Source organism: Arvicola amphibius, chromosome 5 (genome assembly GCF_903992535.2).
Source record: "Arvicola amphibius chromosome 5, mArvAmp1.2, whole genome shotgun sequence".
NCBI lineage: Eukaryota > Metazoa > Chordata > Mammalia > Rodentia > Cricetidae > Arvicola > Arvicola amphibius.
The window spans coordinates 1,972,505-2,000,448 of record NC_052051.1 but is presented as its reverse complement, the minus strand read 5'-3'; the positions used below and the strand labels follow the sequence as shown (position 1 = coordinate 2,000,448).

The window sequence follows — 27,944 nt, the reverse complement described above, 5'->3', positions numbered from 1 at the left end:
CCTAAGAGGGGGGGCTGTACTGTTATAATCTAAAGTCTAAGGGGGCATGTACTGTTATAATCTAAAGGTCTAAGGGGGGGCATGTACCGTTATAATCTAAAGGCCTAAGGGGGGGCTGTACTGTTATAACCTAAAGGTCTAAGGGGGGGCATGTACCGTTATAATCTAAAGGCCTAAGGGGGGGGGCTGTACTGTTATAACCTAAAGGTCTAAGGGGGAGGCTGTACCGTTATAATCTAAAGGTCTAAGGGGGGCATGTACTGTTATAATCTAAAGGCCTAAATACAATGGAAAGGAACTGATAGAGAATTATACTTCGAAAGGAGCTTAATTAGGAGGAGCCATGGTCAGGCCTTAGAAGAGACAGAGCAACTCCAAAGGAAACTTAATGGTGCCTGGAAGGGAGAGAAGAAACCACAAGGACAACGCAGGTTTCTGAGTGGGAACATGCTTCTATCACATGACCTAGATTAGCCTATGTGCCTTGAGGAGGCACTGGGGGTCCTGCAGCTTCAGAGGGAGGGGCTACAAGGCTACTGCACAGCATACTTTCTGTCAACTCTAGGACAGAGGGGGTGGGGCAGAGGAGGGAAGACTGGGTGGTGAGAGCATGCAGACCACTAGCACAGGTGTGAGAGGGCATGAGAGCTGCAGGAGGCGTGGCCTGATGCTAGAAAAGGGAGACAGACAGCCAGGTCTGTGACCTCACAGATACTACCAAGGGCAATCATATGTAATTCAGGTAATTTAAAAACCATTTTGACAAGGGCAGTGGTTGCATAACCTCATAAATGTCACTGAGTGGTGTACGTAAAATGATTTTTTTAAATGGTGAGTTGTCTGTTACATGAATTTTATCACAATGATTAAATGAAATCAAATACTATCCCACAACTGGCCACTGTCAGTCCTGGGTGGCAGCAGCTGGTCCTGGGTAGCAGCAGCCGGGGCCTCACCTGGCTGCAGCTGGTTCAGTTGGATCTGCTGTGGTGTGGTGAGCATGATCCGGTTGTGAGGCTGCCGCAATGCGACCATGGGTGTCTGCGTCAAGGTCACCTGCGGGGGCCGGATCAAGGCTCCAGGCTTCGGGGGCTGCTGGATCACCTGGGGCACAGTCACATAGTGCATGAGCACACACGCACACACCCAGAGGCCACCACACTGACCCATGAAGCCAGCTATTTGCTTCATCAGCCCTACCCCAACCTTGCTCTGTCAGAAGCTCCAGGAAAGTCGGATATACATCTTATTCCAGGTCTAAAAGCCCAGTTCAACAGCCCTATAATAGCCCCCTACACACAGCTTCGAAAGACTGAGACGAAGGCCACAGCGGAGCAAGTATATGGAGCACATGACACTTAGGACCTGCACCGGATCCTGGAGGGCAGCAGCAAAGCAAGACTACTGAGCTCAGACCCTGACAGCAGAGTAACACTGCTGCCTGGTGGCCACACTCAAGTGACTTACTGACATTTTAAATTTTCTGTAGGACCAGGTGATTTTTCATAGGCATGAAGATGAATCTCCAAGTTCTGCCCTAAACTTGGTCCTCTGGCAGCAGAGCCTATCCCCCTTATCATTCCCTGAACCATGCTTAGACCACGCACCCTTGGGCCAACCCCCCAGACTTCAGGGCTAACTCAGCTCTGCTGTCCTGCCATACTGTGCAAGGCTTACAACAGGCTCCAAGAGCCCATGGCACTGGCTGTGCTCTGGGCACAGCTCACAGGAAGCCACTGAGAGCATGACCATAAATCTGTGCTAGGAACTTTCCAGTAAGAATTTAGTTTTTGTGTGGCTGATGGTGTAACAGAAAAGTACGGTGTCTGCATAGGAGTCTGAAGCCCTTCTAGATTTTAACCCCAACTCTGCTTTAAAAAAAAAAAAAATAAAAAAATAAAGGGTGTATTTTTGGTGGGACAGGACCTTGCAAGGGACTGAGGCTGAGGCCTGCCCCAGAGCTGTTTCTGCAACAAAGCATAGCACTCACAGCTCGGGAGGAGCCCAGGGCAGTTCAGGCTGGGTTTCCACTGAGAAGACACTAACTGCAAACACAGGAAAAGCCCACTTCTACAGGTTTGCACAAAGCTGACCTAACTGCCTCATCTACACACACAGGCACAAACAGAGTTTGGGGTGGATCAGGACAGCACAGAGCAATGGCCAGGTGACTGAGCACGCCGCTCACACCTGTGCAATGGCCAGGTGACTGAGCCTGCCACTCACACCTGTGCAATGGCCAGGTGACTGAGCACGCCGCTCACACCTGTGGAAAACAACAGCTCTGCTCCAGCTTCATTTCCAATGCTGCGACCAAACACCCTGACCAGAAGCAACTGATGAAGAAAGATTTATTTGGCTTACAGTCCCAGGTCACAGTCTACCACTGCAGGGAAGTCACAGAGGCAGAAACAGAGACAACTGGTCACACACATTCATAGTCAAGAGAGAGAAAACAGCATGTTGCCTGACCACTCCCTTCTGTTCAGCTAGTTTTCTTCACTAGGAAGCAGTGATACCCACATTTGGGTGGCTCTTCCCATATCAACTAAAAATCAAAACAACCCCCATAAAGATGCCTACAGGCCATTCTGATCTAGATAACCCTCATTAAGAACTCTCTTCCCAGATAAGATCCTAGGCTGTACCAGTCTAACAGTTACAGCCAACACCACGGAAAGGATGGGTCTGTGGAGCCCTGGCACTCAAGGACAGCAGAGGCCAGCCCTCAGAGGAGAGCAAGTCCTCCCAGAACTGCCCGCTAGGTGAATCAATGTGCTGACTGCTCAATAGCACAGCTCCCTACTTAAACTATGTGAAAGCAAAGGACACAAGAATCCCTGTCCCAGTGAGAAACCCTACTCGTGCGGGGTCTTGAGCCTGCTGCCCACCATGTCTTCCTCACTACTGAGAGAGAGAAGACAAAGGCACGAACTAGCAGAGGGAGGAACCAGCACCCCGAGGAGTCCGGCCTCCTCAGAACCACCCCATACAGCACTGCACCGCCAGCCACTGCTCGTGGTTAAGCTGCATTAGTACAATTCCAACCCCCCTTCCTCCACGACCACCCAAGCTGAGAATTAAACCTAAGACCCCATAAATAAATGCCCTACAACATTATACTACGTAGCTAGCCCCCTTCTGAAGTTCACCTTTCTAGATGTGGTGAGCCTGTGCTGTTCATGGCAGGTGTACACTCTGAATGCAATCAAAGCAAAAAGTTGTCCTGCCCCGTCAAAAATCCAAAGCAGACAAAGCCATACCCACCTGCCAGCAGCCCTCAGCTCCCCGAACATCGGCCAGACTACAATATTCCCACCAGCAGGCTCTACCCCAAAGGCAAAGGCCTGACGGACCCTCCTCCAACCCCAATCCCAATGGTTTGAACATCTGGGCACCACTCAAAGTCCAGAGAGCGTCCTCCTAAGAGGCTCACTAAGCACACTGCACTCCTGTACAGGAATCCCAACAGGGTGAGGGGCCTGCCAGTAAGTGAGCCAACAAGTTCACATCACTCTCCGAAAAGTACAACACAAAGTCGCGGCCTCAACTTCCAGCTCACATTTCAGTTACTTAAAAGAACAACTGCACGCCTTTCCAGCAGGAGCTTCCTTGCCTGCTCTTTCCAGAAAGAGGCTCCGAGCCAGGGCTGCTGAGTTAAGTGGCATGGCGGCTGGCAAGAGCACCATGCCAGGCTCGCGCCTTCATACCAGTGGTGTGGGCGGTGCCTGCTTGCCAACGCCAACCTGTGTGGGCTGCGTGAGGCTGATGACTGGGGGCTGGAGGGCGCTGGTCACCGAGGCAGCCGTTTTCCCAGCTGTGCGCTGCACCGAGCTGCTCAGCACCACAGCCGTGAGTGCAGTAGTGGCCTGCGAGGCAGGTGGTTGCTGCTGCTGGCTCTGCTGGATGAAGGCCGCAGAGTCTGGGGTCAGCTGTCTCAAGGCAGGTAAGCTCCTCTGAGGACAAACAGACATGTAGGGTTAGGCACAGCTGGAGCATAAGTGCTTCTACTGTCGTAAAAGCATAAACCTTCAAAAAAGTTTCTGGCTAATACTTCTATGAGCATCCTGTAGACAGTGTCAAGTACTAAAAAAGTCTCTGGCTAATACTTCTATAAGCGTTCTGTAGACAGTGTCAAGTACTAAAAAGGTCTCTGGCTAATATTTCTATAAGCGTTCTATAGACAGTGTCAAGTACTAATACCCGACTGTCACTCCACTCCAACCACACTGACTGAACAAGATTTTCTTAGCAAAATCTGACTGAAATGCATCTCCAAGAGGCACCAATACTGTCAGGTTCCCAAGCTTACTCTGTAAGTAAACCCTTCCCCACAGGGAGCTCTGGTCCTACACAAGAGTGTGCCAGAGCTGCAACTGGGGGCTCAGCTTCAAGAAAGCCTATTCTGAACAGAAAACCTCACATGCTATCCCAGCCAACTCAGGTGGCATGTGACATCCTACCCAACTGCACTACACTGCTGTCGCATAAGCTGTTAATTACCTTCAGGAAAGGCACAAGGTAAGGTTGAGGTGAAGAGTTCAATTCTCGATATAACCTGCTAGTGAAATCTTCTGCTTCGATTTTCCCATCCTGCAAAATAAACCACATTGGCACGGCTGTGACACATCTTCACACAATTTCATGGCACACACCCTAAACCACAGCATCACACTGCTCTGGCCCTTCTGACAACAGACTATGTGTCTGTATGTTCCAGCTCAGGGTGCAGATGCACACCCCTCGATGCACTTGTGTCTGGCAGCCCCTTGGACCCTGAGCAGCAGCTGGTGAACATGTGTCTAGCTGGTCAGTTACTGGTTCACACCTCCACCCTCCCACAGGTTCCTCACTCAATTCGTTTTCACTTGGGACACCAGGCACCTACCCAGTGCCAGGCATTTTGTTAGGAAACAAACAAGCTGTGGACAGAGTGCCAAGGGCAACACTTTAGCCCAGCCTTGTCAAGGAGTAGAGCACCTGTCAGAAGAGACTGGCGCCCATACAGCACCTAAGGGGAAGCCTTAGAGTCCACAAGCAAGGTACACATGGTTGTGTTAGACATCTGGGGACTCAGTGTGAAGGCTGGAAAACCCCGTAAGACAGATGAGAACTGGACTAGCTTCTGCGTGGACTAGACTCCTGAAGTGGGGCAGAGGCCATGCTACTATGCAGAGGGGCACCACCAACTACTGTAACGTCCTTTCGGGGCTTAAAAAACCTAGGGAAGACAGTCGCAGGCAAAGCTATAGCGATACTTCATTTGTATTTTAATAAATAAAGCTTACCTGAAGATCAGAGAGTAAAACAACCAGCCACTGGCTCTTATCTCTACCTCAGTATGAAATGGTGATCCTGCTCCAGGAATCCTCAGAATGAGACTGTATCTGAGAGCTGTCTCCTCCCATCTTATATTCCTCTCTAGGGCTGGGATTAAAGGTGTGCACCACTACCGCCCAGTTTCTATGGCAAACTAGTGTGGGTACTAGGATTAAAAGTGTGTGTCACCACTGCCTGGTCTGTAAGGCTGACTAGTGGGGCTGATTTACTCTCTGATCCTCAGGCAAGCTTTACTTATTTAAAATATAAATGAAATATCACTACATTTCCCCTTTTGGTCTAAAATTTAAAAAGGCTATATAACTAATACAAGAAAACTATATATAATAAGTACAATGACTATATTCAATATATACAAGCAATAAGTACATCAACAATGTCTAGTCCATTTGCATTGACAAATTCAGAAAAATACTTCATATTTATCCTATCTTGGTGAGTCCAGAGTCCTATACCTAATTCACTATCCTAACTTGCTTTCTGCATCTGATAAACTATAACTATCTAATCTTCAACTCCCTCAGAGACCCAAGAGGGAAATAATATTAACTGAGTAAGCAGGATGTGCAAGAAAGCAACTTCCAAAAAATATGAGAAGTGACAGAAACATCTGGCTGCCTGGACAGTCACCCAAAGTTCCTCTGCAATGTTGGGGCATCTATCTTCAGCCTACTGGCCTAGCATAACCAACAGACTTTTCTGCGAAGTAGGATATTCTGAAGGGCTGTCCCTCCTTGTTGTATTGACAGTGTTTGGCAATCATTTTTTTTTTTTTTTGTTTTCTCCTTGTCCAATTGGAACAGCATACTGGTAGCAGTCAACACAAGGGCACTAGCTTGACTACTGGCTTACTCTTGCCACAAAGAAAATAAACTCCCTGTGGAGTTTCTTTGATGCCCATCATCTTCTCTGAAGTAGATTGTTGCTGCCAGGAGCAGACGTGTTTCATTGTCATGAAAAAGAGCCTAGGTTATTAAAACATCTTAAATGCCATATTCTGTAGATCTCTGAAGCGTCTGAAGATGACCTATCTAAAATATATCTTTGTTTGACCTTGAAAACATACCTAATGTGACTGCAAGTTTGAATATAATAGATTAACTACTAACCTGCATTTCCTTATTATCCTAAACAGCTGGTAATAATAATTTTCAAGGACTACAGATTTGCATTACATTGTTAACTGAATTGTATAGATACAGTATTTTAAACAATAGTAGAAATAGATGTACAGTATATTCTAACAAATTAATCTCAAATTTGTATATATACAAAATTTGGTATAAAAAGTCCAATACAATACAAAACATTCAAAACTAGGAGTTGTATTTTAAAAGTAGATTCACTTAATCCACCTTTTTATCCTATCATATCTCTACCCCCCTTTTTTTCTTTCAAAACATTTCTTTTTTTTTAAATTTCATTTTCTTCTTTTCAAAACCATTTCAGACTGAGATAGCGTTAAGAGCCAGTAGCTGGCTGTTTTGCTTTTCTGACCTTCAGGCTAAAGCCCAATTTCTGTCTCTAGGTTTTTGTTAATCATGCTACAAGGAGAAATGGTAAACTGTTGAGGACAGGATTGTGACAGCAAACTGTGTCCTGAGAGTAACAGAGCTGGCAGGGAAAAAGATGCCATCGGTGACACTGAAGCACACAGTGTCGGCAGCTGACCGATGCTGTGAGGACCAGTCAGCCTCACTGAGCAGGGCAGAAGTGTACAAGAGAAAATATGCAGGCCGGCAATATTTCTGATCCTGGGAATGGCGTGTACCATGAGAAGCTGGGTCCCAGTCTGACTGATGTGAAACCCAAGGCCACAAAGTGGTCATGTAAGAATAAGCTAGGAGGCCCCGGGGTCCTGACCAAAGTGTAGCACTTTGTGAACAGCTGGAGAGAGCAAAAGAATGAACAGGACCAGCAAGTGGAGAAGACAACACTGGATAAGGACGGGGCCTTGCAGGATCAGAGCAGAGTGGGCCATCCCTGCCTGACCTGCAAACTCCTCAGGGAGGAAAAGGATCAGGAGTACAAGGCTGAACCAACAAACCCAGCAGCAAGCACACACTCTCAAAGATCAAGGATGTAAGTGCTATAGGTTAGGAGGGACAAAGTTCATTGCAGTACGAAGCAAGGAGCCCAGTTCAAACCCTGACTATAGCAAGTTGCTAAAATAAAATGTCCATGGACAAGGAGACGGGAGCACCAGCCAATGGGAGAGGCCAGTCCTACATATCAGCACAAAGGCCTCTTTTAGAAACCAGAACTGAATTCTCAAGGTGTGGGAGGAGGAAGTAGCAAAGGCAGCTGGGGCAGGTGCAGCACAGACCACCTGCCTACAAATTGAAGTTAAGGACCCTCCCTGCTGCCTTTAGAGAAGAGAAGGCAGGGAACCCCCTTAGCAGCACTGGCTGTCAGGTGCACACTCCTGCTACGGGGTCCAGTCCTGCAAACCCTTCTTTAGTGCTGCATCTCCTCGGGTGACTCATCTAAGTATAGTAGGAATGTTGGGGTCTCAGCCCAGTCCTCAGAACACTCAAGCCAGCAATCCACATGCCCTGACAGCCGTACACACATCTCCTTCTCCAGGCTCTTCCACAAGCTCTCATTTGCCCACCCAGGCCACGCTGGCTGAAGGTCATATCCCATGCTCTAAGGCAGAGAGTTTCACCTGAGCTTCTTACCAGCAAGTTTTGTACTAATTCTTTCACATTAGCCGCCGTCTCCGTGGACTGTTTACCAGAAGAAGCCAGTTTTATTAATGTAGATAGAAAACTTTTACATTTCTTCACATTTTCCATAGTTTCCTGTATTAAAATGAAAAGGTATAAGTTATAGGAGATTTCATCACCGCAGTGAAAGGTGTACTGGTCTTAAACTTAGCATTTAAACCTCTCTCAAGAAGCATGTTACCTCTTGTACAAGCTAGAAGCTTCTCAGAAGGACAATTAGCCACTCTAAGGGCCACCAAGCCTGCATCTGAAACCCCCTTCTAGGGAAGGATGCATCTACCAAGACTAAGCCCTTATTTCAGGAGCAGAGGCTGCTGCCTAATGTGCACGACAGACTAAGCCCCAAGCAGCTCCTGGAAATGGCTAAAAGTACTTGTCAAAGAACACAAAAAGACGTTCCAAAGTATGGCCCTGACTTGTCCAAAGCGCCAGGTTCATAAAGGAAAAGCTGTGGGGTGAAAGCAGACAAACACACTGATGCCCAGACCACAAGTGTTCAGCAGCTACATGTGTGGCTTCCACAGGCATCTGTGGGGTCCCAGATCCCACGCAAGATACTCAGGGTCCCTCGGGTTACCCCACAAAGGGACTTACACGAGTCCCCTCTCTGCCGCCAGTACTGTGAGTTGGCTTGTGAGCCCTGCAGCATTCTCCAGCTCCTTTATACACCAGCCCCATTTCCCCACTAGTACAAACGGGCTGGTTTTACCCGTAGGGGTCCTGAAAGAAGTTCTTACCGTGGCAGCTGTGGAGGCGGTGCTGGCCCCGGGGACTGTGCGTTGAGGTGTCCCTGTCTGAACAGCTGTGGCCGTTCCAAGCGAGGCTGTCTGTGCAGAACCACCCAGAACCAGCTGAGGCTAGAAGAGTTCAGAGCACAAGGGAAATGCATCACAGCTTCTGGGGAAGTAGGGAGCCTGAACGGCTGAGTGTCCACACTTCCTGCAGCTATGTGAGGTAGAAGGGCACCCATGACAGACCCACAACTGAGGATCTCAGTGATGATGACGGGAAGGTCTATCTGCATCTGTATTAAACCTGAGGCTTGAGCCCATCACTGAGTATCAGTCTGAGAGCTGTCACAGCAACAACCTCATCTCAGGAGCTACTCCTCAGAACCCTTTTATCTGTGCACAGAGCCCTGTAACAGGTATCTGTGACCTTCCGGCAAAGCACCCCCACAGGGTCTATACAAGACCCAGAGAGGAAGGGTCTTACTCTCCACAACTCCCTGGTTAACATCCTGTGCATTCCAAAAGGGAGTCTTGCCAAAAGCCACAGCAAGTTGAGACACAAGAGCTGAGCTGCTGGTGTGGCCACACTGACTGTGGAAGGTGTTGTTTGGCCAAGCCTAAGAACATTTGCAACACAAATGGGCACCTAGACTTCAAATGACTCAGACACTCCAAAGCGCTGGCCCTTAGTCCTACTCCTGATAATCCTGCTTTTCTTGAGCAATCATGATGAAATATTTGCCAATTTTTAAATTAGTGCCTCTTCAATTTATAAATCTGGCTGCCCACATTTCCTCACTCCAGGTTTTTAACAATGTTCCGCCACCCCACATCTCACAGCCACACAAGGGTAGCTCTGGAGCAGCATGAGGCAAGGCCTCAGCTCCCTTGGACCAGAGAAAGTCCTTAGAGTACTCCAACACGACTCAACTCCAGGTCTCCTACACCCTCCCCCAAGTTACCCTGCAGCTGGCAACGGATTCAGGGTGATAAGTGTCTCCATGTCATAACCATGCATTGCCCTTGTGACTGAAAACCACCAATAAAATGTCATGTGAAGATAAGGGTCAGGAACAAACCAAGAGGCTGACTCAACAAGCCAGGAGCAGCCAGAACACCAGGGACCTGTCTTACCAATGTTTTCACTTTAACATGTATTTCCCACCTGACTGCTAGGACCCAGGGATACAGACCTCACCAGACTGCAGACCCCACCTACCTATTTCAAGGCACCTGTTCTCACTGAACATGACACAGCTCACCATGAGCTTCACTGCCTTCTAGAGCCCCCTCCTCATCAAAAGAGGGGACACTGTGATCAGAAGCAGACAGCACTAGGAGTTCCTCCCAGAAAACCCCAGGTCTCCTAGATGCCAGCTCCTGAAATACACAGATGTCTCTGCTGCTTACCACAACCTGGCCAGAACTACTCTCCAAGCTGTTCTTACTCCCTACAGTTACCAAAGAAAATGGAGCTGAATTCCAAGAAAAATGAGCTTAGAATGGCCCGTGTGTAGGGCTGCCCTGCAGTCCATCACCCAGCTCAGACTCGCACTGCAATGGAGGTGCAGCTTAGGCAGGAACATGGCAACTAATATCACATCAAAGTGGGCACATCACCTAGGCACAGTGTGACAAGCGCTTCATGGCGAGCCCAGAGCCCTACACGGGATGACTGCTCACAAACTCAACACAGGAGCCCTTGAGGCTTTGCTTCCCACAAGAGAGGGCTTCCCTATCTAAATTTGCCTCCCCAGCCAAGGATGTCTTCCAAGGCCAAGTATCTCTCTGACCTGTCTTCTCTGACTAGGAATGTCTTCCATAGCCAGGTACATCTCTTCAATCATGTTATATCTTCTCTGATCAATTATGTCCTCCCTGACCAGCCCCTTCCCCAACTCTTAGTATCTGTTTTAACCTCTACAGTGGAGGAGCCCCTGGAATGGCAGTTCCTATCCTTGGCTTTATATGCTAGAAGCTGCATCTCAGAAGCATCAACCTGTGTCAAGTATGACCAGTATCTGGGGACACTCTCCCCTACCACTACCTAGGACATTATTTTACAAACAACTCCTAGCTAGCATTCAGTAGGCAGAGTCAAGAAGAGCATTCCAAGTGTGTCGCCAGCGTGGTAAACATAGCAAGTCCCAAACCAAACAGAGTTACCTCCTGATACCTTAGCTCCAAAAGGGAGAAGGAAGAGAAAGATGGACATTTAGGGTTGTGCTGTCATCACAGCAACAGGCCACAGGGGGGCAGTGCGGTCTGGAAGCCCTGTGAAGCTGGTGTGGTCTATCCCCTGCTAGGAAAGCAACACTAGGGCGAACACGAACACACACACACACACACACACACACACACACACACACAGCTCGCCTACGAATATGCCACAGGAAGGTGAGAAGACCTGCATACAGCACCAGCACTGTCCGTACGCATGTAATGGACCACATATCACAGACAAACTCTTCTCACCACAGACTTTACTTCCTCAAAGATGCCCTGAGTCAAATAGTAATGAGGTGACTCTCCTAATTACACCTTATAACAAGCTTTTGAATGTTGCTATTTTTTTTTTAAGGAAAAGAATGTAGGCTGCATTCAAACACAGGAAAAAAAACCTTTCTTCATTGAGCACCTACATCCTCAAATTCAACATGGTATCCAATATAAAAAGTCCTGAAGTCCAATCTTTGCATCAAAGCAAAAGCACGCTCTGCCAGTCAGACAGCACTACTGATGCACCAAGCTGTATTCCCTTACCTGTACCCCAGGAGATCGCTGTAGGGTTGTAGTGGGCTGTACCGTCGTCTGGGCCTGAGACACTTGCTTAATTATGGTAGTTGGGGTCACCTGCCGTGCAATAATAGGTGTTCCTGGAGCCTGAAAAAAAAATAAGGAGTCATCTAAAATGAGCTACAGTAGGAAATACATACATATATGCACACACGTGTGCACGAGCACACGCACAAACTCCTAAATACATACTAGTGCATTCAAGTAATCCACAGCTTACTACTTTTACCCACAAAGAAGTCATCCTAAGCCCAAAACTTTCAAGCCAAAGGAAAAAATGTATGACCAGAAACCTCACAGAAAGTCTAAAACAGACCTTTTTAGCCAAGTCTACAAAATGCCATCTTTTAAAGCAGACACCTGGAAACCCAGTGGTGGCACTGCTCTTAAAGTGACACTGGCACGCACTGACAGTGAAGAGATGCCACGTCTGAAAGGGGAAGACGGGGTCGAATGGGATGGGGGCACGTGAGGAGATGCAAAGGTCAGGTGGCAATGGCCAGCACACTGCCAGAGAGCCTTCCACACAGACCACACATTCCCTGCTCAGGAAACAAACACCGCAGACCTCAAAAGAGGTCTCTATGCTATTCCCACGTGGAGCTCTGCCTACCTCGGCACATACACCCGTCTACAGGACCGGACAGTCCTAGAGGAGTTCAGAGTGATCAGAATTACTCCCACCATCTCTTAGCTGCCAATCTAGGGGAAGCACTAAATAAAAGCAAGGCTACGCAAAGCATACAACAACAGTGTGCTGGCACAGACCCCAAAGGGTTACAGTGGTGTGGAAGCAGGGGCACTGCACAGTCAGACAGCACAGCTTGGCATCAAAATCTAGGACCTCAAGGCTTGAGAGCGGAGTACCCTGTGTGGCCTTTGCTCAGCTCCACTACTCGCTCTTGGTTCTTCCCTACAGTCCATGACCTACCACATCTGCACTTACAGAAGAAGACACGAACACAGAGAGGTGAACCCACTGGTGGGAAGAGAAAGGTCAGGGCTCAGCCAAGGCAGTGGACCCAAGTGTCTATCTACTGTGACCCAACTCAGTCAGCAAGCTGAGCACTGACCACAAGAGCCACAAGAGCGGGCTCCTCTGAGAGCGAGAACGTATGGACTCAGTTAGGGGAACGGGAGACCAGAGCCATCTTATACCCAGCCTGATCTGAAAACACTCGCATGCCTCGATGTCCACAAACACAGGACACACCTTCACTCTTGTGATATTCCCAGTGTGCAGGGAAGGGAACAGGTGAGAGCCAGGCTGAGCTGGGGCCACCCCACACTGCCTACTCATGCACGCACTCACCTGATGGAGGAGTGTCTATGTGTTACTTTCATTATTAACTGGGTGGCGGGACGCAGCCCTGCCATTCCTTCTACACTCACCTGCACGGTGGAGATCTGGACAGGTGGAGCACCTGTGGGGGTTGCAGGACGGGGTGCCATGGTGCTCTGAGGTTGGGCCTGAGCATGGGCCTGCATCTGGGCCAGGGCCTGCTGAGGGATCATTAACAACTGCCCATTCTCACTCCGCACAAGGACCATTCCTGGGGGACAAATGAGACTTGGCATCAGGAAGTGCTCCTTTTTCCAGCACAGGACAGCAGGGGCTGTGCTGTACAAACACACTAAGACCAGGTGCATCCCTTTCACAAGGAACCTAAGTGGTGAAGCCAAGTTCAGTGGCCACAGCTTCAGACCCGATGTGTGCCCTGCAGTTTCCTCAGATGTGGGAACCTAATATGGTGCCCTGTCTACATTCACAAAGTGGCAGGCACCCCCCAGTACAGGCTTCCCACACCCATGAGTCCATGTCCTTCTCCACACTTCTCTGTCCACACACCGTGTGCTCACAGTGCTGGGGCCCTGCCTCTGAGCACAGGTCACCATAGGCCAAGTCTCTCCAGACTGATGCCCCAGAATACCCAAACTCCACAAAGGCGTGGTCCTATATTCTTCACAGGAATACTACTCTGGTCAGACATAGGGGCTGTGCTTTCTCCCAGGTGACCAGGCACTGTTCACAACAACAGGTACAGAACAATCTCTCATCCATCAAAGTTCTTGAAACTCTGGGAAAGCAAATTCTACCAGTCAAGCTTGACTAATTTTGGCTTCAGGTGAGCAACCAATTTGTACCCTAAGTTCTAGAAGCAACAGTAACACACCTGTCTTAAATTTAATATCCACATCAGAGTTACAGACAACTTCAGCCCAGCCCAGCAGGACACAGTTCCAAAGTAACACACCCACGGGAGATGGGAATGCGGCGGGGGGTGGGGGTATTGAGACTAGAACCTCCTGTAAGCTACACACCCAGCAAACCCTGGACTTTCCCTCTGTGAGGAATAAGTCAAAGCAATCATACAGGAAGTCTCTGATGCTATCAAGCTCTGAGTATATCAGAAACAGCAGCAAGGCCTCTTTGAACTCAGTTTAAAAAATTGGGTTTTTTTTTTTTTTTTTTTTTTTTTTTGAGACAGGGTTTCTCTGTGTAGCTTTGATTGTTCTGGAACTCGTTTTGTAGGCCAGGCTGGCCTCAAACTCACAGAAACCTGCCTGTCTCTGCCTCTTGGGTGCTAGGATTTAAAAAGGTGTGCTCCATCACCACCCAACGAACTCAGTAAATTCTTAATCCCAAAGTTCTGTTGCTGGGATTAAAGAATTGAATGTCCCTCCAGAACTACCTCACACAACTACAAGAGCACACTGGTGGCCAGTGTTTCCCTAAGGACCTAACAAGGTACAGGCAGGTGTCTCGGAGGTTCTGTCTGACTATCCTGTGGCAACTGTCACACATCCCCAGTCACTACAGAGTATGGTCCAGCCCAACTGGTGGAGCACAGACCCTTTGTGGACTTCTGCAAGAAGCACGTCCTCCTTACTGTTCCCTTGGCTAATGGGGTCTTCTGGTCAAGAGGATCTCAACGCCAGCCTGCCTTTAAGCTTTGAAGCTCCTCTGACCGTGAATACCCACTACAGACACAGTGGAGCCCAGCAGGTAAGGCCCCAGCCAGCCCACGGTGGCTCACAGGCCCTGCCTTGGCTCCATCCCTGATCTCTGATTAAACTCCTCATTAAAGCTAATATTGCCCAGTTCCTCCAGCCATTCTCAGTGAGGAGGTTTTTCAATGTCACCATGCAAAGAACAGGTGACAACAATAATCCTAGACACCTGGGACAAACATAAAGAGACAGATGTACAGGTGCCACCTCCTTAGAAAACATCTGCTAACAGCAGTAAGAATGCATTAAGATGCCCTTCAGTGTCACCTGCACCTCCGAAGCCCCCAGGACGGCCAGACGAGGGCGCCCACACCGTACAGAAGACACTGCAGAAAGGAAGAGGAGAGATGTGGGAGAAAGGGTGCAATACATTGAGGAGGTCGTTTCAGATGCGCCAACAAGAGATGAGAGAAAAGGAAAGCAACCAGACAAAGATGGCATGTCCTGGGCAGGGTCCCTGGCACTGGCAGCAGAACTCTGCCATGTCAATAAGGAAGTGAGACGAGACGGTGCCCTCCAGACCATACAGGACACCACTGATCACTTCAGGAAAGGAAGCCCAGAACTCACATAATGCCAGCACAACTGGGGGCTCAGAGACAACAGGCCTGCCGCCTGCCACCTGGAAGGCAATACCCAGCCACATCATTGCAAGAGGAAGGAAAGCAGTTCAGATGCTCTATCACAAACATGTATGTTCTGAAGAAATGCAATGACACTAGGACATGAACGTGTGTTTTTACCCGACTGAGGGAGACCTACAAAATGCCTCAGAAATCCCCAGAGACCACACAGTAGCCTAGAGAGTAGACACAGGCCAAAACAGATGGACAGAAACCTAGTGAGCAAGGACAATGTGACAAGCACAGCCAAAAGACTTGGATCCAGGAGAGAAAAGAACACCGCATTCTAGAGATCATTATGTGGGCACCTCACAAACCCCAACAACCTCAAGGTAGCCACTCTTCTCCAGAAGCTAAGAGGGAGGAAATGCTGGTCACCAATCCAGGGAACACAGACTGAGGGCTGACATACAAAACACACAGAGTTACTGCCCTCCCGTATCTCAGAAAGAAAATTACAAGTAGGCAATAGATCCCTGCAGACACCTCCCAGAGATGAAAGACATACAGCCCATAGCAACAAATTAGCTCAGTGTCACAGGCCAGCATGGGAAGTGCAAATTAAACAAACCCACAATGCGGAACTCTCCACACCCACTACTACAGCTGAACTGGTGATGTGAGCAGAGAACTCCCAGAAGCACGAGGTGGACCCCAAACACCATCCTACACTCTTGGGAAATGACACGCCCCATGATGAGGTACAGCCCTCCACTCCAGTCTACCTTGGAGACACTTAGACCTGAGCTAACTGAAGCAGTCGTATTTCTGACAGCCCAAAACTGGGAACAACAAACACCAATAGAGAGACAACCTCTAAAACCTACATAATGGGAAAGTACTCAGAGATAAAGAAATGAGCTACGGATACAACACAAGTGACCCTCAAATGACAACACTGAATCAAAATGGCCAGGAAAAGGTCCACACTATATACTTCTATGTTCCAGGACCCAACTCCAAGTGACAGAAAGAAGACAAACAAGAAAAGGCTGGAGAATGGAAGAAGAGCAGAAGTGTTTGGGTGGTAGGAGGCTCACTATCCTGACTGGTAAAGACGAGCAAACTGCACCGAGATATGATGAGAGGTTGTGTGTCAGCTGCACCTCCATAAAGACCTAGGTACAAGCAAGCAAGCACATGTGCACATGTGCGCGCACACGCACACACAGGCATGCATGCACATGAAGCAAGAACCAGCTAAGGCCTAAAGACAAGGTGCAGTCTTGATTAGCATATCCAGTCACCATAACACAAACAAACAGGCCCTGAGTAACCTCATGCTGCCCTCACACATGTAACTGGAAGCTGAGCCTGCTGGAGACTGAATAGGGGACTATACCATCCATGCTCCTTTAAATAACAGCTCAGACAGTAAGCAGTCCAGGGAGGATGCTCAGAACCTCAGCATTGGCCTGCAGGGAAAAGTGCAAAATGGCACTAGAGTCCTCTGATGGACAGAGACCCCAGAAATGCCACAGGAGGAAGTGTGGTCAAGCCTAAGACTAAGCCATATGGAATGTGACTTTAGAGGGGCCCTGCTTGAACTCCCAGCAACCACAAAGCTCCCAAGAAAACACAGTGTCCTGCATGTGCCTCTCTTCCCTTCAGAAAGCTGGAAACAAGAGCCCAGCAAGTCGGCTGCAGTTACCACTGTAGGCATCTGCTGACCCTGGCAGCCCACACACGCAGTCCTAGAGAAGCCAAACCAGACCTCTATGTCTTTCCAGCCTGCACTCTCCCTGGACATTGGTTCTGGGATAGCCTGACAACTGACAGGCAGTTACATGCAGCCTGCCCACTCAGGATTCCCCACCAAGTCCCATTCTGCTGATGTGCCAGGTTCACCATAGAGCAAGTAACTGTGGAGTTCATTGACAAGGCTTTTACTGATGCTTTTTTATCCATCAGTCTACGGACAAGCCAGAGCTCGCAGGTCCTCTTTCCCCTCTCAGGATAAAGAATCTGGTGGCCAGTGCAGATGTCACTGTCCATGTGCAAACCTGGAAGCGTGCGTGCAGAGGAATCCCTCTTTGTGCTTTACAGTATGTGTCAGAACCCCACAAGGAAACACTGCAGCTGCGCAACCCCTCACTGCCACTGCCTCAGCTGTCACTCAGGGACATGCCACCTCTCCAGCAGCTCCTGTCCTAGTAATTCATCCTGAGCCCCACTCCTTACTCTGCTCTCTCCTGGAGAATTCTCCCCAACCCTCACTTCCCACTGAAACTACACACTCATCCCAGCTTACCCACTGCAGAACTGCAGCCCCCAGTTTCCAGACTACTCAAGTTCCTTTGACCGTCCTCCCCACGCCCCACTGTCACACCACCTGCCGGCCTCCACTCCAGCTTCCACACCTGCCTGAGTTGTAACTACCTGTCACCTGAGTCGGAAGCAGGTCTCCAACACCTCCCTCCCACTGCAAGACTGAGCTCCAGTTGCTGAGAGCTGAAATGGCCCTGTGGCTGCCTCCCTTCCCACTAGCAGCCCCCAAGCATCAGGAACAGTCTCTGTACTCTCACTCATAGGCCCAGAAGCTGCAGACACAGAACCTCTCAAGTCCTTTCTAGCTGCCGAGCAGACCAGTTTTCCCACACAGCAGCAGTAGGCTCGTCAGACAGTTCCTCACAGATAACTAGCTAATGCCTGCCCTCCTCCAAATCAGCTCCATGGGGACAGGAGCTAGAACCTACAGAAGCCTTTGCTGCCCAAAATTAGTGAGTTTCTGTTCATCTGTATTTCTCCTCCTTCCCGCCACAAATCCTAACCACTGGATACATCTCATTTATCTCTTTTCAGAGCAGGATAAACATAGCTGACAGTAAATTGTTCTTGCATTGGTTCCCCCACCCCGTCACAAAAAAAGAAATCATCAATACCATCTTTACAAACATCTAAATTATACATTGTCCAGTGAGGTTTATTATAAATTATACCTGCAAGCATTGGGCACAGAATGGAACTCAGAAGAAGCCTGAGCTGGGCTGCAGGTAAGAATGTACCTAACATGTATGATACTCTGGGTTTCATGCCCCAGCACCAATACCACATAACCTGCAATCCCAGCACACAGGAGGAGAGCAGGAAGATCAAAAGTTCAAGTCACTCAGCTACATAGCAAGTTAGAGGCCAGCCCCATGCACATGGGACCCTGATTCATGGGGAAAGGGGAGGGGTGATGACACTGAGCTGCCACTTCTCTGTGGCTGTGTGAGTGCACATGAGTGTGTGTGCATGTGGATGTGTGTGAGAGTGTGCGTACGTGTACATGTGTGTGTGTGCATGTGAGTGTGTGAGTGAGTGTGAGTGTGTTGGGGAGAGAGAAGCACCTTCTACACTCCTACTTGGGAGTGGCCCTTCTGGAACTGTTCATGTACTGTGTCCTTCTGCATCTTCTAAGCCACAAAACTGGCCAGGGGTTGGTGGGCAGGTCACTGTCAGCTCTCCCCAGCATACTACTCAATGACTACAGCTGATGCTCCCTCAAATCTAAGGTAGGCACCTATGATGTGGGAAGTCCTTCCATATATGTGTTGCTTTTATTGGTTAATGAATAAAAAAAGTTACTTCAGCCTATGACAGGGCAGAACAAAGCTGGGGAGGAGGGGACTCTAACCTGAATGCTGGGAGAAAGAAGGCCAAGTCAGTGAGACTCCATGTAGCCACCAGAGGAGATAGATGCTGGAATCTTGCTGGTAGGTCACGACCTCATGGTTATGCACAGATTAATAGAGATGGGCTGATTTAAGATGTAAGAGCTAGCTAAAAATACGCTTAAGCTATTGGCTAAAGAGTATGGCAATTAATACAGATTTCTGTGTAATTATTTTGGGTCTGAACAAACAAGCAGCCTCCGCCAACACACCTACAGCCCCAGACAAGGGGCTGCTCCACCGGAAGAGTTAAGTAAGGCCACTTGAAGTGGTCAATACCCACAGGCCCACAACACTGAGGCCCAGTTTCCATACTAGGGTTCCCTAAACCCATATGTTCCCTTCAAAACATTAGCCCTAAATTCCCTTTGAACAGCTAACAGACTTTGGTGAGATGACTTTCAGAGATTAATCTGTGTGTTTTCACAAACAGGGGTGTACACCTAAGTAGTATGCAGGGCTCGGCTACAAACTGTAACCGTGAGAGCACAGTACCCATCCACACCCGCCATATGGTGAGGACGTCCACAGCGGCACCCTCTGTGCCACCTTCACCGTAACACATCTTGCAGGTCCCTGTATACGTGCCATGACTATGTGCCTTGATGTTCTTGTGGGACTCCTCACGGTCGACACTTTTGCCAGCTTTTAGGACCCTATTCTTCCTACTGGGTTGCCTTGTCCAGCCTTAATATGAGAAGAGTTGCGTAGTCTTATAGCAACTTGATAGGCCATGTTTGGTTGATGCCCCCGGGGAGGCCTGCCCTTTTTCTAAAGGGAAATGGAGGAGGAGTGGGTGGGGGCAGGGGAGGGACTGAGCTGAGAGTCGGGAGGGGAATTGAGGTTGGGATGTAACCTATGAGAGAATTAAAAAAAAAGTGACATCTCCCCCAAAAGACAGCTGCATATTCAAGACTAAGGCATTAAGTACTTCACGTAAATCTTGAACAATATTTAACAAAAGCACAAGCTTGTGTCCCCAGATACCAAACCATCAGCTACAGATCAACAGTGGCTCACTGTAACTGTTAGAAGCTGTTGGATCTAGGGGAAGAGTGATCATCCTTCCTTTCCATGTAAAATGAAGATTTGTAGAGAAAGACGTAAACCTGGGTGAGACGAGCTCATCCGGAGCACGGCGAAACACAGAACAGCAGAAGCCTGGATACCTTAGAAACCCTGAATCTCAGGCACACTTCCCACAGGCTCGCCCAGTCCCCACCCTCATCCATGCTCTGCCTCCTGTCCTCGTCCTGGCACCCAGCAGTTATGCTGTGGGAAAGGCGAGCAGGAAGACTCAGGCACAGTCCTGGGCCGCAAAGAGCTGGCAGCTTCAGTAGACAACAGAGAGGGAAGAGCCAGTCTGGGGACGGGGCACAGTAAAGCCACCCATCATGAAGTGTGAGAGCCGAGTGGGCAGCAGGCAGTCCAGGGAGCCAGTCTCAAGAGTAGCATGAGGGTCCAGGAGAGACCCCCGCACGTGAGCGGGGTGGGACACAATGGCAGCGAACATCTCAAGTCCCAGCACTGGGAAGGCTGAGGCAGAAAGGCATGACGAATTTGAGGCCAGCCTAGGCTGTGTAGCAAGATACTGTCTGAAAACAGAACAGACACTGGCGAGAGAGAGGGGACACGAACACAACGGCTAACAAGTGGCATCAGCCTTCCATGAGTGCCAGGCCGGTTAGGATGAGCAATGCAGCCTTCCCCCACGGAACCATACCACTCTAGGTCTGTTCACGCCAGCATCCATGCTAACTGAGATCTGCTTTAATGTGTAGGTAGACACAGAATCAAAAGCCTACCACCATGGCTCAGTGGAAGCAGGTCTGTACCTCCTGAACCCAGAGCATCCACTCTGGATTTTCCTTAACCTCTCCTCAGGAAGTGCTCACCTAAAATAGGCAGAATTGTTTTTGTAATCAAGGAGGTTGTTTCAAACTCAACCCTAAGCCAGCCTGCAAGCAGGAAGGTCAACCAAGCAAGGCAAGGCTAGAGGACAGTCACATTCGTCAGCTGTGACAGCACCAGCAACTTCTGCTCTCTGAGCTCACTCAGGCCGCTCCTCCATCACACCTGCTCAAGTCCACACACAAACAGCAGCCTGCACCCTGCCCGGGCACAATGCACTCTGAAAACCCATTTCTTCATCCAGAAACTTCCTAAATCTCAATGAGTCTTAATGTGGCATGGATGGTAAGCAGTCTGCCTGTGCACTCTCTGAACTTGCACACTGCACACCCAGGTGACTAGATGTCCCTCCTCACACAACATGTCCATTCAAGATGTTTCCAGTGATGTTTACAGTGACTTTTTAAAAACAGTCTCACTGTCAGGTGGTGGTGGCGCACGCCTTTAAACCCAGCACTGGCAGGTGGATCTCTGTGAGTTCAAGGCCAACCTGGTCTACAGAGCAAGTTCCAGGACAAGCTCCAAAGCTACACAAGAAAAACACTGTCTCAAAAAACCAAAAAGTCTCACATCATAAGTCAAGTTGATTTCAAACTTGTGATCCTCCTGCCTCAGCCACCCCAGTGCTAGAATTACAGGTATACAGGAATACAAGCACATGCCACCACACCCAGCTCCAAGTAATTTTTTAAAATAAAATTTCTTATTCAAAAATATTACTTAAGGGAACTAGAAGATAGCTCAGCCAATGAAGTTTCATGCAAGTAAGTATAAGCACCCGAGTTAGAGTTAGAGCCCTAACACCTATGTGAAAGGGCCAGGGCAGCAGCATGCACCTGCAACCCCAGCACCGGAGCAGACAAACAAACACATAAGCATGCACGCATGCAAGCACACACAGATCCCTGGGGCTCACTGGCCAGCAAGCCTAGCCAAATCTGCAGGCTCCAGATTCAATGTGACCATGTCTCAAATACTGAAGTGGAGAGTAACTGAGGAAGACACCCAACATTTACCGACAGGTGCACACACATCTGCAAATGTGTTTGTACACACAAAATAACCCATTATGTGCCAGGTGGTGGTGGCTCACACTTTTAATCCCAGCACTGGAGAGGGAGAGGCAGGAGGATCTCTGTGAGTTTGAGGCCAGCCTGGGCTACAGACCGAGTTATAGGACAGCCAGGACCAAACAAACAGATATAATCCACTTCACTAAGCTAGCTGATAATCATAGCTGGCTAAAAAGTACCAGGTGACCCACAAAAGCAACACAAGGAGAAATAGCCAAGATGTTCTGTGTTACTAACAAGCAAGAAAAAGCTAATTAAAATGAGACGGTGCCGAGTGGTAGCAGAGCATGTCTTTAATCCCAGCACTGGGGAGGCAGAGGCAGGTGGATCTCTGTGAGTTTGAGGTCAGCCCGGTCTACAGAGTGAGTTATAGGACAGCCAGGGCTACAGAGAGAAGCCCTGTCTCAAGAAACAGGGAGGTGGGGGAGGGAGATCAATTTTACCTACCATGCTAGCAGAAACTTCATTTAATTTCTAGTACCCACTGCTGGCAATGAATGGGTACAGAGCACACATAAATGAAGTAGGCACATGCTCATCCTCTGACCCAGTGACTTCAGCTCAACTCTTTATAGCAGGGACTCCTGCCTGGTGCACACCGGTAACTGTCTCCACACAGAACCATCTAAACGGAAAAAGTCATATGTGCACACTGAATCTCATTTAAGACATGAATGAGTAGAGTGACTTCTAAACCACCTAACATAACAGGGCTTCCACTTGCAGGACGGTCACCTTCGGAGGCCACAGAATGTTTGTACAGTTTACATCTCCTTGAAACCACATGATTATCATTTATTCATTTACTTACTTATTTTTCGAGACAAGGTCTCTCTGTGTAGATCTGGCTGGCCTGAAACTCACTGCATGCAGACCAAGCTGACCTCAAACTCACAAAGATCTACCTGCCTCTGTGTAGCAAGTGCTGGGGTTAAAGGTGTTTGTCATGGCCTGCTAGTACTTAAAGCAAACAATAAAGACAGGCATAGTGACACATATTCCAAGCTCAAGGACAGCCTGGTCTACACAGTTAGCCAGGGCTACATAGTAAGACCCTGTCCCAAAACAAAACAAAAACGTGCTAAGGGGGTATGCACACCACTCTTCTTCCTCCCAACTACGCCGGGACCCTGCACGGCCTACGGCTGCCCTCATCACTGTGTACCATCAAGGAACCTATGGTCTGTGCTCCCTTCCACCCAGCTCCTCTTCCACTACATGGGCTAAATGACCCAAAGTGTCAGGGCAGAACGAACGACCATCTGCTTCAAGTGTCCAGGGTGGCCATATGAGCACAACGGCCACACGGCCTGCTCCTTGTGTCAGGGAATCTCCAACTCTAATTTTGTGATCTCACTAACTTTCTGGAAGCCAGGGAAAAGCATAACAGTATCCATACCAGATGTAGAAAGCCCCAGTCACCAAGAGCCACGTTCTCCCTTCCACTAAGTCCCACACAGAACTCACTTGAAAGTGGCCTTGGCTAGGTATCAGATGTGAACAAATTCTCAGACTTCATCATGCTCTTTCCTTCTTCCTGTGCAATTAATTCACTACCCAGGCCTCGTCTCTACTTCTGTCTACAGCAACAGGACCCTCATCCCAGGCAGCAACACTTCTGGGCAGGAATCTGTGCTCAGCAGTCTGGGTCCACAGAACTAACCACTGTGAGACGGTGGAAGAGTGCTCCAGCATCTCCTGTATCCGTGCCGTGATGCTCACAACTGCCTGGTGGGGTGCAGACTGCTGCAGAATCTATCTCAGCTCTAATTCTTCCCTGAGTCAGAGCTCACCCAGTTGGCACTCTGGATGTCCTTGTTGGACACTGACAGCAGCTGGGGAACATGAGATGAGGCATTTCTTACTCCTTATTTCCCTTTCCTCTGACTTTCTCATTAACTGTAACTTCTGGTATTGTATTTGTATTACTCACTTTGCATTCTGACTAAAGCAGGGAGTGCGTGAATAAAAATAAGAATTAAAGCTTCAAAGAACTTGGCCAGGATACTCAAGTGTACAGCACAGGAGCAGGACCCAAGAACCATCTCTGCTGCAGCTTAGAAACACAAGAGGTACACACAGGCTGCTCTGGCACAGTCCCAGCCCCTCTCCACTCCAGCAGAGGAAGAACACCTACAGTAGTCCCTGCTGCCATTCCTCTCCATCCTTTTAGAAATCACTGTATCACTTCAGATTTAGCATGTCTTGATAAGTCTTACTTTCAACTTAAAGAAAACATCCAAACTGACACAGGTGGATGGCACCCACACACCAGTCACATGGCTGCTCACGGCAGGACTACTGAGTAACAGCCTCTGAGGTCCCTAGGCTACTTCAGCTCAGCAACTTCTGCCCTCTGACGTCTCAGACCATCTCCAGCTACAGCCTCCAGATAAAGCGAACACACTGGGATGTATCTCCAGCACTAGATGAGGAGGCACAGTATCTCTGCCCTTCTGTATGCTGAGCTTTATAAAGTAGCTTCTACCCAGAGAGGTTAGAAAGAGGGAAAACAACCTGAGTGTCAATGGCAAGAACAATAGAGACAAAGACAATACCATCTGCACAGGAAAAGACCAAGACCAAGTGAGTGCCAGGGGCTGGACCCATGTTCTACTTGTGGCAAAAATGCTTTAAACTAGACTAGTGTCCATGCCACTGGCAAGGACACAAGGCAGGTGTGAGTAAAATGCATTTGAAGCCACATGCAGTCAAACGTCAGCTCTCCAAACCTGACTGCCTGAAACCTAGCATGACGGGGAGAAGACAGCTGCCGTGGTGTCTCATTTGTGTTATAGTAAATAAAGCTGGCCTGAAGGTCAGCCATACAGGCCAGGCGGTGGTGGTTCATGCCTTTGACACCAGCACTAGAGAGGAATATAAGGCGAGATGAGACAGGAACTCACTCTCTTTTCAGTCTGAAGAGTTCATGGAGGTAAGAGCTCTCTAGTGGCTTGGCTGCTTTGCTTCTCTGATCTTCAGGTTGAACTCCAATATCTGTCTCTGGATTTTTATCATTCAGGCTACAGCCAGCCATGGGCTCTCCCATCATCTGACAGTCAGCACAGACACTGACACAGGCCGTGAGCTGCCTCACACACTCACAAAGTACCTGTCATGTGCCACCATACACATCAGATCTGCTCTGTGCCACCCTGCATGCTCACTGGCCAATCTCCATCAACCATCAGAAACCCATTCACATGAGACAGACCCTTCTAAAGTCTCCACTGTACCCAACCAAGGTGGCTGGCCAACCGCTGTCATGGATCACATCTTCTCTGTCTGTGTCAGGAAGGACAGCCACTCCGTAGAATAAAAGAACTATTTAGACCTCTTGTGAAGACCCTCAAGCTGGATTGGTACGAATCGGCTATTAGGAGGGATGAGAAGCAACCAGAGAAAAATGAAGCCAAGGGCACACCAGAAGGGTAGGACAAGCTAGCAGCCTCCTGGACTGAGAGGTCAGCAGTCATGACCAGGTGGGGTTTGGGACAGAGTGCACCACGGTCTGCCAGTCAAAATTAAATGAACACAACTCACCACAAAGCAGACTAAAAATGAAAAGTTGTGATAAACAAAACACCCAGTCAAGGTAAGACCTCTCATTTGACAATCAGGAGGGAAATGATGGCAGAGCCTGCCTCCAAGGTGACATGTCAGAAGGTAACCAGGTCACAGGCTCCTTCTGTGTGCCAGGAAGTAGGCCCTCAACAGACACAATGTCTGCTGGAATCTGGTCTTAGAGCTGCAGAGTTCACAACTGAAAGGTAAGTTTCTGTGGCTGATAAACCCCCACACAACCGCAGTATCTTTTTTTTTTAATCACAGCAGACAAAACAGCCTAGAAGTGGGGCACGTGCGGAATAATGACAAAGGGATGCTACAAAATATGAAGAGCCAAGGCTGTGAAGTGGCGCTAAGGGTGCTAGTGGAGCAGGGAAGTGAGCCCGGGAATGGATGGGATGGAGCCTCTACCACCACAGAGACAGAGAGAAACTGGAGACTACAAAGCAAAGCTGTAGAAATTAACAAACAGGCTGGAGAGAAGGCTGCAGAGCACCTGGGCTCCATTCCCAGCAGCCGCAGCAGACAGCTCACAGTTGTCTGTAACTCCTGTCCCAAGGGATCCCATGCCCTCTTCTGGTCTCAGTGGGCACCAGGTACACAGTGGTGTACAAACATGCATGCATGCAAAACACTCTCATACATATAAAATACAAATAAATCTTCAGAAAAATGACTTCTGCAAGGACGTGGCATAGAAGACCAGTGGTTTAAAAAATGATATATCTATGTATTAGCAACAAAAAACTAGATATTGACATTTTTAAAAAGTACTGTGTACACTGCATAAAGTATGATACATAGATTAAACAAAATGTGTTCAGAAACACTGAAAACTATAAAACACTATGAGAGAAATTTGTTTTATTTTTACTTGTAATAGAGTCTACTATACAGTCCAGGTTAACCGCAAACGTGTTATGTAGCCCAGGAGAACCTCAAACATATAACCTTCCTGACTCCCAAATTCTGCCATTATAGAAATGTGCTACCATGCTTGGCCTTTGAAAGACCTGAACGGATGGAGATAAGTACTCATCAAGATCCATGCTCATGGATCAGAAGGCTCGATATTAAGATGCCAATTATCATCAAACTGATCTAAAGGAGAAACAGGGCCCTGAGCAACGAATCAGAAGATGCACTTGTAGAAACCAGTTAGTTCTAGAATTGACATGGAGCAAAGAACCAGAATAGCTTCACAGTTTTGGAAAAGCAGAGCACCAAGGACTAAGGGTCCTGGAAAGACGTATTGTAGGAGTAGAAGCGGAGGGCCGCTTCCCATCACCCAGCTAGCTTTACATCCGAAATAATTACACGGAAACTGTATTCTTTTAAACACTGTCTGGCCCATTAGTTTTAGCCTCTTACTGGCTAATTTTTATATCTTGTTTTAACCCATATTTAGTAATCTGTGTAGCACCACGGGGTGGTGTCTTACCAGAAAGGATCTTAGCCTGCATCCATCTCAGAGAGAAGAGCTATGGTGACTGCCTGAAGTGTCTGTCTCATTCTGTTTTCTTTCTCCCACAATTCTGTTCTGTCTACTCTGCCTACCTAATTTTCTGTCCTAATAAAGGGCCAAGGCAATTTCTTTATTAACCAACAAAAGTAACACATAGATGACCATCCTCCATCAACGTATCCCCCCTCAGGTGGGCAGTGGTGGCACATACCTTTAATCCTAGCACTTGGGAAGCAGAGACAGGTGGATCTCATTGAGTTTGAGGTAAAAAGCAAGTTCCAGGACAGCCAGGACAGTTGCACAAAGAAACCTTGTCTAGAAAAACCAAGGGAAGAAAAGAAAGTATTCCACTCTGTAGGCAATGAGCCATCAAATGGGCAGAGCCCACTCTCCACACTCAGGGCTGGAAGTGGACATTCTATGGAGAAAGTGCAACCCTGCGCCCTTACAACCCTAACAAAATTCTTTCAAACCAGATACTGGGAAAGCAAAACCAAAGACATTCTAAAGGAAAACTCAAAAGAAATCTTTGTGCTTTGAATTAGCACAAACTAGGACATAACCAACTTGGAAAGAAATCAGTAAGCTGGATGCGAACATAGACTCTGAGGCATGTGTGAAGTAAGTACAGATGAAATCCACTGCTAAAAACCATTCTACCTGACCAAAGACTTGATTTATAACACATCTCAAAAACTCTTACTAAATTAAACAAGCACATTTTTAAAAACAGAGACCAAAGATGTGAACCAACACTTCATAGAAGATGTGTACGTGTCAAGCGCATGAAGATACCCATGCCTCAGTCATCACACGCCCATCAGGGCCTGATCAGCCTCCCAACTGGGGGAGGAGCTCTGACCTCCTCAAACATGCAGGCCTCTAAAATGGCTAACTGGGCACCCCTCACACACTCATGATCCCCTCCAGGTGGCAGTCCAAGAAAGGGAGACCATGTCTACTAAAAGATCTACCGGAAATATTCCTGAAAGAAGAAAGCTAGCTATGATAGCCAATCTTGGTTGTCAACTTGGCCACATT

At 48.3% G+C, this 27,944-nt stretch overlaps 1 protein-coding gene across 1 annotated transcript in view; it reads right to left on the bottom strand.

Annotated features, from left to right (window-relative positions):
- Nucleotides 1-27,944, bottom strand: part of Taf4 (TATA-box binding protein associated factor 4) — a 62,116-nt gene that overhangs the window by 12,615 nt on the left and 21,557 nt on the right. Inside the window, 7 exon segments of the mRNA XM_038330529.1 lie at nucleotides 957-1,104; nucleotides 3,711-3,956; nucleotides 4,504-4,593; nucleotides 8,022-8,144; nucleotides 8,807-8,926; nucleotides 11,564-11,683; nucleotides 12,989-13,149. Coding sequence (XP_038186457.1) covers nucleotides 957-1,104; nucleotides 3,711-3,956; nucleotides 4,504-4,593; nucleotides 8,022-8,144; nucleotides 8,807-8,926; nucleotides 11,564-11,683; nucleotides 12,989-13,149 — 1,008 coding nt within the window.